A 14,449-nucleotide genomic window follows, 5' to 3' on the forward strand; every position below is an offset into this window, starting at 1 on the left:
CTCTGTAGCCTCAGGATGTGTGTATATATTGGCTCCTCTGCAGGAATCTAGATTTCTCTGACACTTCCGTATCTGCCAGGATTCATATGACAAGGACAGCCAGGACTGTCACAGGTAAAAAGATAGAGAGCAGAGAATAACTTTAATGGCAGACTTCAGACACCTACCGGAGGCTGCTTTTGCACGCCTTGCATTGCATTTTCCTTCAGGCCTCTGCATGCAGTTTTCCCCCCTATTCCTTTCCATTTCTATACTTTAAAAGCCCAGGGGTGACACTTGCCCAGGGTAGGTGTTGTAGCACATAGCTGTCTCCTCTCTGACTCCCTCACTCTTGTCTTTTTAGACTGCCTGGAATTGCTGCTGCCACCACCACCCCCCATGGCCTACATACCAGGTGGAGCTGCCCCAGCGTCCGGGGCAGCACCTGTGGGCACCCAGCATTGCGTGTGCAAGGTGGAACTGTCAGTGAGTGGCCAGAACCTGCTGGACCGGGATGTCACCTCCAAGTCCGACCCTTTCTGTGTCCTCTTTACAGAGAATGATGGCAGGTGGATGGAGGTGAGACCCCCTTCTGTGCATCTGTTGAAAGGAGGACTGACTCCATTGCTAGAGAGGGGCTCCCACGAGATCCAAAGGCCCTCGGTCTGGATCCGGGCAAGGGTGGGCTTTATCAGCCCCTCGAGGAGGTTGGAGTGTGGGTCAGCGGTAGAAGTAGGAAGGGTGTGTGTGTGTGTGTGTGCGGTCTGGATCCGGGCAAGGGTGGGCTTTATCAGCCCCTCGAGGAGGTTGGAGTGTGGGTCAGCGGTAGAAGTAGGAAGGGTTGGGAATGGTTGCACAACATGAGACTGTGATCGTTGTTGCTAAATTGTACATGTGGTTGTGTACTGGCAGGTTGGAACTAACTCATAGCTGACCCTCCAGAGTTTTCATAGGCAGTAAATTGCACAGGAGTTGAGTGCCTGTCTTTCTCCCAAGGAGCAGCTGGTGGATTTAAACCACATACCTTTGGGTTGGCAGCACAACTCCTTACCACCAGTCCACTAGAAACTATTAAATTGCTATCTGCTTTGCTGTTCATACTTCTAACAACACAAGGAATAAAATTTAATGAGAGGGAAAAAATTGTTATTGTTAAAAATAAATATTATAATATATGTAAGTGGTATAGCATTGGTCTGTCCGTTCACTGTACAGAGGTAACTCATGGTTGCTGTGATGCTGAACACTGTGACACTGATGTGTCACATATGATTACAGTCACCCATTTGTGGACAGTGTTTGGTGGAGCTCCCCAATTAAAACAAGCTTGGAAGCAGGAGTGGCATCCACTTCCAAAATAGCTTGCCTCTGGAAACTATAAACCTGCAGAAACTATTAAAGTTATCTAAGTGTTCAGGTCTTTTATAGGATCACTATGAGTCGTCTACGACTCGTTGGTACTTAACAACAACAACAACATGTAAAACATTACTTAAAAATAGCTATGTTTTTGTTTAAATTATTCTAGCAGAGTCCCTGGGTAGTACAAATGGTTAAGAGCTCCACTGCTAACCAAAAGGTTAGTAGTTCAAACCTCACAGAGGTTCCTCAGAAGAACACCTTGGTGATTGACTCTGAAAAAATCAGCCGCTGAAAATTTGCTGCAGAACGTTCTGCTCTCACCCTGGTGTTTCTGTGAACTGGAATGGACTTGATGGCATCTGAGTTTTAAAATTATTATAATAATTCGTATGTTTATAACTATGCTCTTGATCTTTATTATTTTATGTACTGTTTTAAATGATCATAGCGTATCATTAAAATGTCATAGTTTAAATAATTCTGCTTTACTTTTTCAATGACTCCTGCTTTGACTCTGTTCCTGAAGAGTCAAAAGAGACATACAAAGAAATGACCTGGGCCCTAAAGCTGGTCCAAGGCCCAGCACTGTTCCTCCCTGCTGTGTGTCCTCAGGCACTCAGCTCTCTTGTCTCCTCATCTGTGAATCGGGGACTGTCTCCAGATTGGGGCATTGATGGTGCCACAGCTCAGCCAGGCTGGGAAACTCTGGCCAGGAAACATTTTCAAATTAACATTTCAGAATTACTGAATTTCCGGATCCAGAAGGATCTATGTACGCTATAGTAAATTTTGAAAACCCAGATCAGCCCAAAACCAAATGTCAATTGAATTAGAACCCATCTGTCAGGAAAAAGTAGTCCTCACGTTTGGTAGCCAGCCTTCCAGATTGTCTGTGTAAGTGCATTTTTCAGAAGTAGTGATTTTTCAGTAGATATTTAAGTGGACAGAGGTGGGGTCCCATGGTATTTAACATTGTTGACAAAGTTTTTACAGATGTTGGCCCCTTCTTCGGATGCTGATCCGACAGGGCTGGGATTGTTGACTGCTGTCATGCAGGGGGCACTGGGGCCCCAGAGGATAAGCGCTTGTCTTTGCCCCCCAGTATATCTGCAAGGAACACAGGAAGCAGGACATAGAGTCAGCAAGTGATCTCGGAGGGAAGCCCCAGATCTGTCACAGACGGGCACCCCAGACCCTCCGCCAAGCCTCTAGATCCCTTGCCTACTCCTTAGGGAGTGGTGTGTGCCCCCTACCCCACTGCGCACCCCCTACTACAGTCCCCCACCCACCACAGCTTCATTGCCCATATTCTCTGCTTCCACCCAACCAGCCCAGCTAAAAACAGCCCAGGGTCAAGGTCAAAGCTCTTCTGTGCCTTCCCCTCAGCTCTTAGAAATGGTCAGAGGGGGGAGGGAAGTCAACACAGCCCAGAGTTCAAAATAGACCATGTCCAGGACTCTGTGGTTTAGGCCTTCAGCATTGAGAGGTGAGAGGCGGCGTGTCCTGGCCCTGCCTCTGACCCACAGCTCACCAGGCCTCAGGTCTGCAGGGAGTGGGTGCGCCTGGGCTGCACAATTCCTGCCTCAGACATTCAGGAGTCTATAAAAGCGACAACAGCTGCTCCCAAGGAGTAAGGGGAACCCCTGGACCCCACCTCTCCCAAGTACCCCTACTTCCTTCTGTTTTATCACTCGGTTTCCATGTAAACTTTGCTTTGTAAAAAAAGGGCCTGTTGACCTGTGGACATATAACCACTGAAGACACAAATATAGGTACTCCTCAGACATAACCAGGCACCTTCCAACATTGATTTTCTAGGTTTGAAAGCTTAGGACCATAGTCCCCTGGAACTGTTTAGTGAGTTGTCATGACACAGTTTACAGGACTCACAATCTGTATCGTAATGAAGTGAGTAATACCTGTCCTGGGTCTAAACAGCCTTCAAGGAGCTCTCTGAACTACAGGTCTTTACTCATCAGGAGCGCAGCAATGAGCTCATAACCCAAAGCTCAGAAAAGCAACACGTCTTCATGGGTCCAGCCTCATCTTCCCTGAGTCTGAAGTCAGGCAAGCTGGAATAGTAGGAGGAGAGATTGCTTGAGACCATCTTCAAACCAAGAGCCGCCCCTCCAACCCCAGCCACTCCCCGGTCCTCACCTTATGATGGAAGCAGAACAGCTCAAAAATGAAGTCCCTTACCCACAGGGAGCTCTGGTGGCTTTGTGGTAAGACACTTTACTGCGTCTCCAAAGGCACACAGTTCAAATCCACCAGCTGCTTTGCAGGAGAACAATGGGTTATCCCTTCTCGATCAATTTACTGCCTCCGAAAACCCACCAGAGGGTCAGCTAGGAGTCAAATCCGACTCTACGGTACGAAACAACATCAGCAGTCCGCAGAGTCAGTGCCCTGTTAAAAATAACAACCCGTTTTGACCAAAAGATCAACAGTTGTGCAAAAACAAAAGACTGGAAAAAGGTCAGGGAGCTATAAAAAGATAAAGGATTACCGGAGGACTGGAAGTGGAATGGACAAAACCAAGAATGTTGACACATTGTGATAGATGTCACCATTTGTGTCAAATGTGAACCTATCATGATGTGTAAAATTACACTAAAAACTCAATAAAAAAAAATATATATTTTTTAAAAAAGGTCAGGGAGCTATAAAAAGATAAAGGATTACCGGAGGACTGGAAGTGGAATGGACAAAACCAAGAATGTTGACACATTGTGATAGATGTCACCATTTGTGTCAAATGTGAACCTATCATGATGTGTAAAATTACACTAAAAACTCAATAAAAAAAATATATATTTTTTTTAAAAAAGGCCTGCTATTCAAAAGGCTTTGAAAAAAACCACAAATAGTCACATCTCTTTCTTTTCTAGAAGTGGAAACTGAGACCCAGATGGTCTCAGTTAAGAGACTTAACCTCTAACACCTACTGATCGAGGGACAGAGCCTGAGTTCTTACTCTGACATCTGAGTATGAAGCCAGAGCTAAAGGGTTAGGACTGTTGGTCTGAAGATGGTCCTGGGTTCAAATCTCGACACTGACCTGCGCAGCCTCTGGGTGCTTCAGTGTCTCTCTCCTGTGACCTGGGGGCAGTGGGAGTGGTAGCTGCAGCCTCATGAAGCCAGCCAGGAATGAGTGCCTGGTACAGAGGAGGGGTCGGCGAGTTAGCAGGACCCAAAGGAGTCAAACCAGTGACCTGACGTGCACTCCTTTTTCCCTGCCCTCTGCCAGTACGATAGGACAGAAACGGCGGTGAACAACCTCAACCCTGCGTTCTCCAAGAAGTTCGTCCTTGACTACCACTTTGAAGAGGTGCAGAAGCTCAAGTTTGCCCTGTTTGACCAGGACAAGTCCAGCATGCGGCTAGATGAACACGACTTCCTGGGCCAGTTCTCCTGCAGCCTGGGCACGGTGAGCAATGGTGGGCAGTCCCCCAGGCAGCCCCTTGCAGGGTGGGTGGGCAGTCCCCCAGGTGAGCAGTCCCACAGACAGCCCCTTGCAGGGTGGGTGGGCAGTCCCCCAGGTGAGCAGTCCCACAGACAGCCCCTGGTAGGGTGGGTGGACAGTCCCCCAGGTGAGCAGTCCCCCAGGCAGGCTCTGGTAGGGTGGGTGGGCAGTCCCCCAGGCAGGCCCTGGCAGGGTGGGTGGGCAGTCCCCCAGATGAGCAGTCCCCAGGCAGCCCTTCGCAGGGTGGGTGGGCAGTCCCCCAGGTGAGCAGTCTCCCAGGCAGTCCCCCTGGCAGGTTGGGGCAGTCAGTCCTCCAGCCCCTGGCAAGTTGGGTGGTCAGTCCCCCAGGCGGCTCCTGGTAGGGTGAGGTGAACAGTACCCGCTTTCCCTCCCCATCCTCAGTTTCCCATGGCCATTTCTTGAGGTAGCATCATAAAAACAAGTGCCCTCCCCTCCCAGGCCCAGCAGGCATCAGACAGGTGAAGTGGCTGAGCTTAAGAGCCCCCATCTGAACAGGCAGCCAAAAGCAGAGCCAGCCACTTGTTGCCACAAAGGATGAGAAATGGACTGTGGTCAGATGGTCAGAGGTGTTGGGCTTCCTGGCTGCAGTGAGATCAGAGCAGCCACGGTTAGCACCACTGCACGCCTGACCACAGTGTCGCGTGCAGTCACACTTCCTCATCCAGTTCCGCTCTAGGGGAGCTGAGGGGGTTTTAGAGGGGCAGACCTAGGACCCCCGACAGGAGATCTAGTCATGCCCTGTGGCTCTGTGCTCTTGGACAAGCCCCACCTTTTCCTCATACCTCATCTACACTCGAGATATAGGGGACACTGTCTGGCCTGTCCACCTACAATGACAGTGAGGGACAAAACTGAAAATGCCTTGAGATGTCCTAGTGAAGGCTGAAAATGTCCCAGGCTTCCCATTTCATAAAAAGGGCGAGGACTGAGCAGTGGGCAGAGGGTGAGAGCAGGACATGCCCACCCACATTCCCATCCCCATGGCTCTCTCAGGGAACGAAGGAGACATTTAAGGAAGAGCCAGGCCCAGGTAACAGATGTGAGCAGGAAATGTACCCAGGGACTGGAGGGTAGCAATGCCAGGGAGTGGTTCTACCAGGGTCTGTCTAGTGTTCTACCCTCCTCCCCTCCCTCCCCACGGATGGCCCCACTAGCTGAATCCAGAAGCCAGAGGGCAGGGAATTGGTTGCTACAGTCTGCAGGGCCCACCTTCAAAGCACAGAGCAGATGGAGAAGGGCCCAGAGTGGATGTGGAGAGAAAGCAAGGCCAGGCACATAGGCACACAGATGACAGTGGTGTGTGTCTACATCTGCATGTTGTATTTGGCTTCTGGCAAGTCGTTTAGGACTTTGTAGTAGGATCATGTAGAGGACTGCACAGCAAGATAATCAGGCTGTCATCTTTTCAGGAACAGATCACCGGTCTTCTGCTTGAGGAGTGGGTGGGCTCCTACCTCCAGCCTTTGGTTTATTAGCTGCACAGTGTTAACCAGCGCCACCATGTGCTGGCATTTTTCACAAGAAACTGAGAACCATGCTCACCCAAGAGAGAGGTTGGATGGGCATGCGTGTGAGGCTTCTCAGTGTTCACTACCCTTTCTAGATTGTTAACACGTGTTAAATGCTGTGCGTGTATTACCTGTTCCAAACAGAAACTAGGAGTTTGGACTCAGTCTAAGGAGGGCGGGCCTGAGGACCCGCGAGGGTGCTAGAAGGGGCTGGACTTCCTGCAGTGGCTCCAGGATGCCAGCCAGGATCTGATCCTGGGCATGAACAAGTGAGAAGGGCTTCCTGGATCACACCCCAACTGTGGGACTCAGGAGTCATGGCCTCTGTAGGCCTTGGCTTGTCAGCTGTTCCTGGCATTGGTTTCTGCCTGCCCATCTAAGCTTGGGGTCTGCCTGGCAGGGTTGGGATCACTCTGAAGAGACTTTAGCCATGGAGTCTGTGAGTGCCTCTACCAGCCCCCACTGAGTCCCACTCACCCCTCTCTGCCCCTCTCTTCCCAGATCGTCTCCAGCAAGAAGATGACTCGCCCTCTGCTGCTACTGAATGACAAGCCCGCAGGGAAGAGCCTGATTACGGTACCAGCACCCCCTCCTTGCTCTCCACACCCCCAGCTTCCTCGGTACCAGCACCCCCTCCTTGCTCTCCACACCCCCAGCTTCCTCGGCCACCCTCCCCCATCAATGGGCCCTCCAGCTGATAATCATCAGCTTTGTTTGGAGTAAAAAGGCCCAACTTACAACTTGCAACAGGTCTCTTAGCAACGGGCTCCGGGCTCAGCAAATGATGCATTCCCTGCGCCAAGCAAAGGAGGGGCTGCTGGGAAGCACAGAGGCGCTCCCTGGGCAGGAGACTCCTGGTCCTCTTGGGATATCAAGGGCCCTCTCAGCTCCCCGCCCTAGCCCCTGTCCTCTGTTGGGACCTTTCTGAAGCACCTTGCCCTGGAGAGCTCTGTTTGTGATTGTAATGCTCCCTTCCTACGAGACCCAGGCCCTTCTCACACATGGCCCTGGCACAGTCCCTTAAGGCAGCTCTGCTTTTGCAGAGGGATACAAGGCTAATGGAGTAAGTTCCCCAGGTGTGGGGCAGCTTCAAGATTCTCTGAGATGGGACGAGGGAGAGGGGGAAGGGGCTGTCTTGCTCCAGAACCATCTTGACCCAGAGGAGCTGGTCATGATGGAGGGAGAGGATCCTACCTCTGCATTCACATAATTGCTCTTCTGCTCTCGAATCTCCCATGGCTCCCCATTGCCTACGGAGCCCAGCATTCAGAGCTGCTGTAGCCAGACTATCCCTAAATGTGGTTGCCAAGAAAATGTAGGCAGCTCATTTTTAACTTGGAGTTCTTCTTGGTAAGTTAGAATAGCAAAACCGAAGTCCATGTTTTTCTTTCTTTGATGGTTGTTTTTTTGTTTTTTGAGCTGATGCTTTTCTATACAAGCAAAAAGAGATTTGTTAGAGGAAATTCTTTCCAACAGAAGACCCGGAGGACCAAGGTCACTAGGGCCATGTCTCTGCTAACAAAGGAAGCCGAGATCCTTTTATAGACTAGAGGTGGAGAAAGGATATCTTGTTTATTCATGAGAGGAGGGAGCTTTGAGTTAACCACTCAAAAGGATAAGATCATCGTGTTTTTTCATGAAGGGACGCGGGGTCACCTGGGATAGGCTCATGTGGGAGGGATTAAGATAATTTGGCACATCCAGGGTTCTTTTAAGATGCCGTTGGGAGCGTTCTTCCGGGGAGCGCGTGCGCAGGTGATCTGGCTGGTCCTGAGTATGTGTGATTCAGTAACACGTGTGTGTGGCTTTAAGGATGGCTGTCCCGGGGGCGCCAACATGGTCACATGATAAGCCATTTCAAGAAGGCTGCTCTCCAGGCCATACTGGAGCCACTCCGAAGCACCTGACATCTCTTAGCAAAGTTAAAAATTGCTGAGATAGATCACTAAAGGGTACCTCAGCTACTCATTGAGGTTGTGTGTGGGATCTTGGTAATGCCTGTATTACCAAATAATTGGGTCCCCAGCACTAGACTGATAAGCAACATCATGGTCCATGGACAAAAGGCTGAAATTGTCAACAATTTCATTCTTACTTGATCCACAGTCAACACCCTTGGTACCAGCAGTCAGGAGATCAGAAGACGTATTCCACTGGGCAAGTCCACTGTTGGTGACCTCTGTAAATTGCTGATGAGCAGTGATGTCAGTTTGAAGATTAAAGATGGCCCTGATTCAGGCGGTGAATCTTTTCAGTCACTTGCTGTGCATCTGAGAGTTGGACAGTGAGTAAGGATGACAGAAGAAGAATTGATGCCTTTTGAGTTGTGGTGCTGGAGAAGAACACTGAATATCCCATGGACAGCGAAAAGAACAAATAGATATGGCTTGGGAAATATACATCCAGGGTGTTTCTTGGAGGCAAGGATGGTGAAGCTTCATCTCACATACTCGGGACTTGTCTCTAGGAGAGGCTGTTCTTTGGAAAGGTAAAGGCTCACTGAAAGAGAAGAAGACCCTCAACAAGCTGGATTAACACAGTGCCTGCAGCAATGGGCTCAACTGCGTGAGAGGTGTTGGGGCTGCTTCGGGACAGGAGAGGGTTCAGATCTGCTGTTCTTATGAGTTCTGCTCAACTTGATGACACTAACAACAAATGCCTGCATTAGCTGAATGCCGCTTTCCTGATCTGAACCACCCCACGGGACAATACTTTTAAGATTCTGTTATGTTAATAGAGGGAATGACTAAAAGTTGCAGGATGGTGGTGTTAGCTAGAAAGAGTTGAGAGAGAGAGAGAGAGAGAGAAAAGCAGCTGGTCCCAGGAAATGACTAGGCTTTCATTAAGTAGACCTGAGAGGGATGTCGGGTAACTGTGCACAGAGATTAGAATGGCGTGCAGGCAGACAAAAGCAGTTTCCCTTCATAGGGGCTGTTAAGGAGATTTGAGAGCTCTGGTGGCCTAGTGGCAAGAAGCTGCGCTGCAATCCAGAAAGCACGCGGTTCGAGGCCACCAGCTGCTCTGCGGGAGAAGGATGGGCAGTCTCCTCCTGTGCGATTAACTGCCTCTGAAAACCTTCGAGAGGGTCAGCTGTGGGTCAGTTCCAGCTCACAGGTACACAACACAACCAGGAGATGGCGACAGGGGTCCTGTCAGTATGTGATGAGACCCAGGGCCTTACAGGATCTGGTCATCCAGTCGCCTTACCAGGATATATGGTCAGGCCTCCTCAAGATGTCCTCAGGCCTCCTCAATGCACAGTCAGGCCTGGGAGAACTGCAGCAGATAAAGGGTCAGGAGGCTTTCTTCAAAACTGCCCCATAGACTAAAAGGACACTTAGTTTAAACATGTTTTTAATTGCGTTCTTACCTGTTGCACCGTGAGGGATTCATCAGTCCCGGTCTTAGTTTCCTGTCTCAGCTGATTTTACTCTTTCCAGGTTCATGCTCTGGGTTCAAGGCGCACTGAGTTCTTAGCAGACCCTGAACATCCTTTCATCCATCCTGTTCCTGCCGCCTCTGCTGCCCTGTCCCGGTGACCCTGGCTTATCTCCCAGACCTTCTCTCATCATAAAAAGTACACTCCTAAGCAGATCCCCCCTCCAGGAAGCCCACCCAGATGAACCTACCATCTGTGCACACCAGTCTCCCAGCATTTCCACTCTAGGCCCACTTCTTTCCTTGGGAACCCCTAGTGTTTATGTGAGAATAAAGCAACACTCCATGAGGCTTTTTATGGCTGCTTTTGTCAGTCCCTGGGTAGCAAATGTTGGACATATTCAGCATTAACAGTGCCACACAGAGGTTCCATGTAAGAAATGCCTGGTGATCCCTTTCTGAAAAATAAGCCATAGAAAACTCTATAGAGAGGACAGTGCTGTGCTAGAACCTGTGGAGTAGCTGAGTCAGAACTGACGTCACACCAGCTGGCTCCTCTATGAAGTGGGAGTCTCAGTAATAGAACCTGCTTTATGGTGTTATTGCAGGGAGCGGGGGAGGACACATTCAGACTGGCCTGTCAGTGGTCCTGGAGGCCATAGGGGTTACATGAGGCCATCCTATCAGGAGAGGAACCCCTTGCCCATGATGGGGCCCAGTCAACTTGTATTACTGTTCCCAGGGATGTCCCACATGCCTTGATGGGAACAGGGAGAGGAGGAGACCCTCAGACGACTGGTGACTCCCTGGAGGTCCATCAGCGGTGGGGGCAGAGCTAGAAGGCCGAGGATGACAGGGGAGATGCGTGAGCTCGAGCAGGTCCTGCCCCCAGCCCGGCCTCAGTTTCCCTTCCTGTGCCGTGTTTGAGCGTCTCACTGCAGCCACTGTACTAACCCATGTCCTTGAGACTCTGCCTTTCTTTCGCTGACCTTCCACCTGACCAAGCGTGGCACCCTCGTCCAAAGACAGATCTTCCCTAATAACGTGCCCAGAGTATGTAAGAAATCTCACCATCCTCACTTCCGACCTGGCTGCACTTTCATCCAAGACAGATTCGTTTGTTCTCCTGGCAGTCCATGATATATTCACTTTATCCAATATCCAACACCATCATTAGAAGACTTAATTCCTCTTTGGTCTTCTTTATTCATTCTCTAGCTTTCTCAGGCCTTTGTTGTATGTTGTTAGGCGTCTTCAAGTCAAGAACAACTAGTGTCCTCTGTGAACCTCAGATCTGAACCCTGTGCCATCCTCATCACCTCTGCCATGCTAGAGCCCATCCCGTTCATATGAAGCAATTAAAAAGAACAGGGCTCGGGTCAGACACCTTATCCCTCAAGGTGACCTCTTTGCTTTCTTACTAATTTGACCAGACCTTGTTCATCCGATTTGGCCAGCGATACATCATTTGAGTTCTTGACGGGTGCTTCCTTGTGCATTGATTATGGGTCCAGGTGAAATGAACTCCTTGACAACGTCCGTCTTTGCTTTGTTTACCCTGATGATTTTTATTGGTCCACTTTGTGAGGGGTTTTGTTTTCTTTACTTGACGTGTAATCCACCCTGAAAGCTGTGGTCTTGGGTCTTTATCACTCGTGCTTCGTGTCCTCGTCACGTCTTGCAAGCAAGTTTGTGTCGCCTACATCTCCAGAAGGGTTATCAGCCCAGTTTTTCAGTTCATGGAAATGGAGGTTTCAGGGAAACAAGAGATTTGCCCAGGATTGCACGTACACTGCCCCTTCCCTCAGAGCTCTGGGGGAAAAGGTTCAGGGATCGCTCTTTGGCCACCTGCCTCGGCAGGAGAGGGGAGGGTCCCAGAAGCGGTTCATGGCCCCTCACCACCTTCTGGCCTTTACAGATCGCCGCTCAGGAGCTGTCAGACAACCAGGTCATCACGTTGAGTCTGGCTGGCAGGAAGCTGGACAAGAAGGTGAAGTGGGCAGAGGCGAGGGGGTCTCCATCCTTGGCCCGTGTAGTCTCCCCACTACAGAGTTTCTTTCCATACCCTGTGGCCTCTACCCTCCACCATGTCCATTGACCCCCCCCCCCCTCGGTGCAGGCCCACAACACAAGGCCTCACTAGCCACCCAAGCAGGGACCCCCTCACCATTGAAGGAGTAAGCCTCCCATCACTTAGAGGGAGTCAAAAGGAATGGACAGCCATTCATGGGGCCTCTGCATCGCACTCAGGATAAGTGCAGGGTCCCTACAAGACCCTCCTGATGTGTTTCCAGCCCCTGATCTGCCTCCGCAGCATCTGCTTCCTCGTCCCTAGATATCACCAGGCACCCTCCTGTCCCACGACTTCTGTGCTTACTTCTCCCTCTGCCTGGGACCCCCTTTCTCCAGAATACCCCTTGGCAGGTCCTCCACCTCCATGTAGCCTTGGCCTGTACCTCAGCTCCTCAGTGAGGCCTATCCCAGATGTCCCATTCCCTCCTGTTTTCCTCTTACCACACATTACTTTCTAACATAGGTGTTCTGGTGGCTTAGTGGTAAGGAATTGCACTGCCATCCCAAAGGCAGGCAGTTTGAATCCAACAGCTGCTCCATGGGAGAAAGATGGACATTGTCCTCCCATGCTGTTTGTGGTGGTGGTGTTGGTTGCCGTCCAGTTGAGCACGACTCACAGCGACTCTATGAACAAAAGGCCTGAAGTCTGTCTATAACTGTGGTCATTCATCAAAGTTCATAGAGTTTCCAGAGGCATGTTGTTTAGGAAGTGGATGCCACTCCTGCTTCCAACCCAGAAGTTCTGGGAGCTTTAGTGGCAAGAAGCTGCACTGCAATCCTTAAGGCACGTGGTTCGAATCCACCAGCTGCTCTGCAGGAGGATGGACAGTCTCCCATGCAATTAATTGCCTCTGAAAACCCACTGGAGGGTCAGCTCTGGGGAGTCAATGTTACACCCATGCTATTTACATCCTCTGAAAACCCACACAGGGTCAGCCAGGAGTTGGTTCTGATTTGACAGCAGTGAGTTTGAGTTTATTTTGAACACGTACTATTTGCTTATTTATTTTTATTCTCTCCTGCTTGAATGTACATCTTAGCTCAACACTTTTTAAAGCTTATTGTTGTTGTGTGTTGCAGACCGAGGGTCCCAAAGAATGGAATAATTTTATAATTATTAATAGAGAAACAGCCAGGAATGAGATAGAGCAGAGAGCATAAAACAGGAGGGCCGAGCAGTTCTCTACTGAAGACCCCAAGTCATGTTTCTCTGTGTTTTTATCCATAATCTGGGGAAGCAACAAAAGGAATCCCTTGTAAATGAAGGCTCTGTTTTTCTCTATTGTCAGCCTAATGCTCTAGCTCAGGAAGTATTTCCCAGGAAGTAACACTCTGTAGGGGGGCCCTAGCTATCTCCTGTGTGCAGGGAACAAACAGCTCATTTTCTGGGATCTGCCACAAGAGAAATCCTAACTTATAAACCTGTAATTCTTTCAATTCCTGAACAAGGGTTTTCATATAATGTCTGGTCTAAAGTTTGGCTTCCCATCGTTGTGTAGTGTTAGTAGGACCTGACCCATAGCTGACCCTCAGCCGATTTTCGGAGACAGTAGATCACACAGGGGGAGACTGGCCATCTTACCTCTGCGGAGCAGCTGGTGGATTCAAACGACATACCTTTGACCTGCCTGCACACCTCTTTCCCACTAGGCTACCAGAGCTCCTTATTCAAAGTTTAGACCCATGGATATTTGTAAAGGCTGTTACATCCTTCTGTAATGTACTGGAGATGCTTCTAGTTTTTTCCTCCCTAAAGAAATTAAAATCCTGCTCTGCTCCCCCTTAAAGTTCTGCCCCATCTGACACCCCGAGGTTCTTTAGTTCCTGTATATTCTGGGAGTACAAGCTCTGGTAAGCTCAGGTTAAGGACATTTTTTGGGGGGAGACACACTCGACCCCTGGGGACTACAGATGCCCTAAACCTCCTACTAGCCACATGGAATCTAGGGGCATGGGTGCTGGGTCTGCCCAGAGCTCCCAGTCCCTCCCCTCCCCCAAGCCCAGTAACCTCGCCAGCTCCCTCACCCTCACTGCCCTCTCTCCCCCAGGACCTCTTTGGGAAATCAGACCCGTTTCTTGAGTTTTATAAACCAGGAGATGACGGCAAGTGGATGCTGGTCCACAGGACCGAGGTGGGTGTGTGGGGCCCAGGCGTCTCTGAGGCAGAGACCCAACCGTCCCCAGTGGCTGGACAAGCCCATTCAGTCCCAGCATGCAGTGCACCTGAAACACCACGATGGTGCCAGAAGGACTTGTCCTTTCACCCCAGGGAGGTTAACTTGTGGTCACGAGTCTCTCCCTCTCACCACCCATGTCCCGATTGGGTTGACGTAGCCTCCCCCACCCCCCAGACTTGAGCCCCCCTGTACCTGACTGTCCTGCAGGTGATCAAGTACACCCTGGACCCTGTGTGGAAGCCCTTCACTGTGCCGCTGGTGTCCCTGTGTGATGGGGATGTGGAGAAGCCCATCCAGGTGAGAAGGTGGGGTTCCCTGCTCCCCTCCCTGACAGCTCTAGCCTCCCTGACTACCTGAACCTTCCTGGGGTGGCTGTCAATGCTCTTTCTCCAGAAGATTCAGGGTGACATGGACAGGAGAGCTGGGTCCTCACCCCAGGCCACTCTGGCCCCCCTGTGACATGACCAGGCCTCCCCGTCTCTACA

At 50.4% G+C, this 14,449-nt stretch overlaps 1 protein-coding gene across 1 annotated transcript in view; it reads left to right on the forward strand.

Annotated features, from left to right (window-relative positions):
- Positions 1-349: 349 nt before the first annotated feature.
- Positions 350-14,449, forward strand: part of CPNE2 (copine II) — a 37,127-nt gene continuing 23,027 nt past the window's right edge. The window contains exons 1-6 of the mRNA XM_006897123.1: positions 350-558; positions 4,592-4,771; positions 6,838-6,912; positions 11,633-11,704; positions 13,836-13,919; positions 14,172-14,261. Coding sequence (XP_006897185.1) covers positions 379-558; positions 4,592-4,771; positions 6,838-6,912; positions 11,633-11,704; positions 13,836-13,919; positions 14,172-14,261 — 681 coding nt within the window. The 5' untranslated portion in view covers positions 350-378. The remainder of the gene's footprint in view (positions 559-4,591; positions 4,772-6,837; positions 6,913-11,632; positions 11,705-13,835; positions 13,920-14,171; positions 14,262-14,449) is intronic.

This window comes from Elephantulus edwardii, unplaced genomic scaffold, assembly GCF_000299155.1.
Source record: "Elephantulus edwardii isolate Elephantulus edwardi_28Jun2011 unplaced genomic scaffold, EleEdw1.0 scaffold00201, whole genome shotgun sequence".
Taxonomy (NCBI): Eukaryota; Metazoa; Chordata; class Mammalia; order Macroscelidea; family Macroscelididae; genus Elephantulus; species Elephantulus edwardii.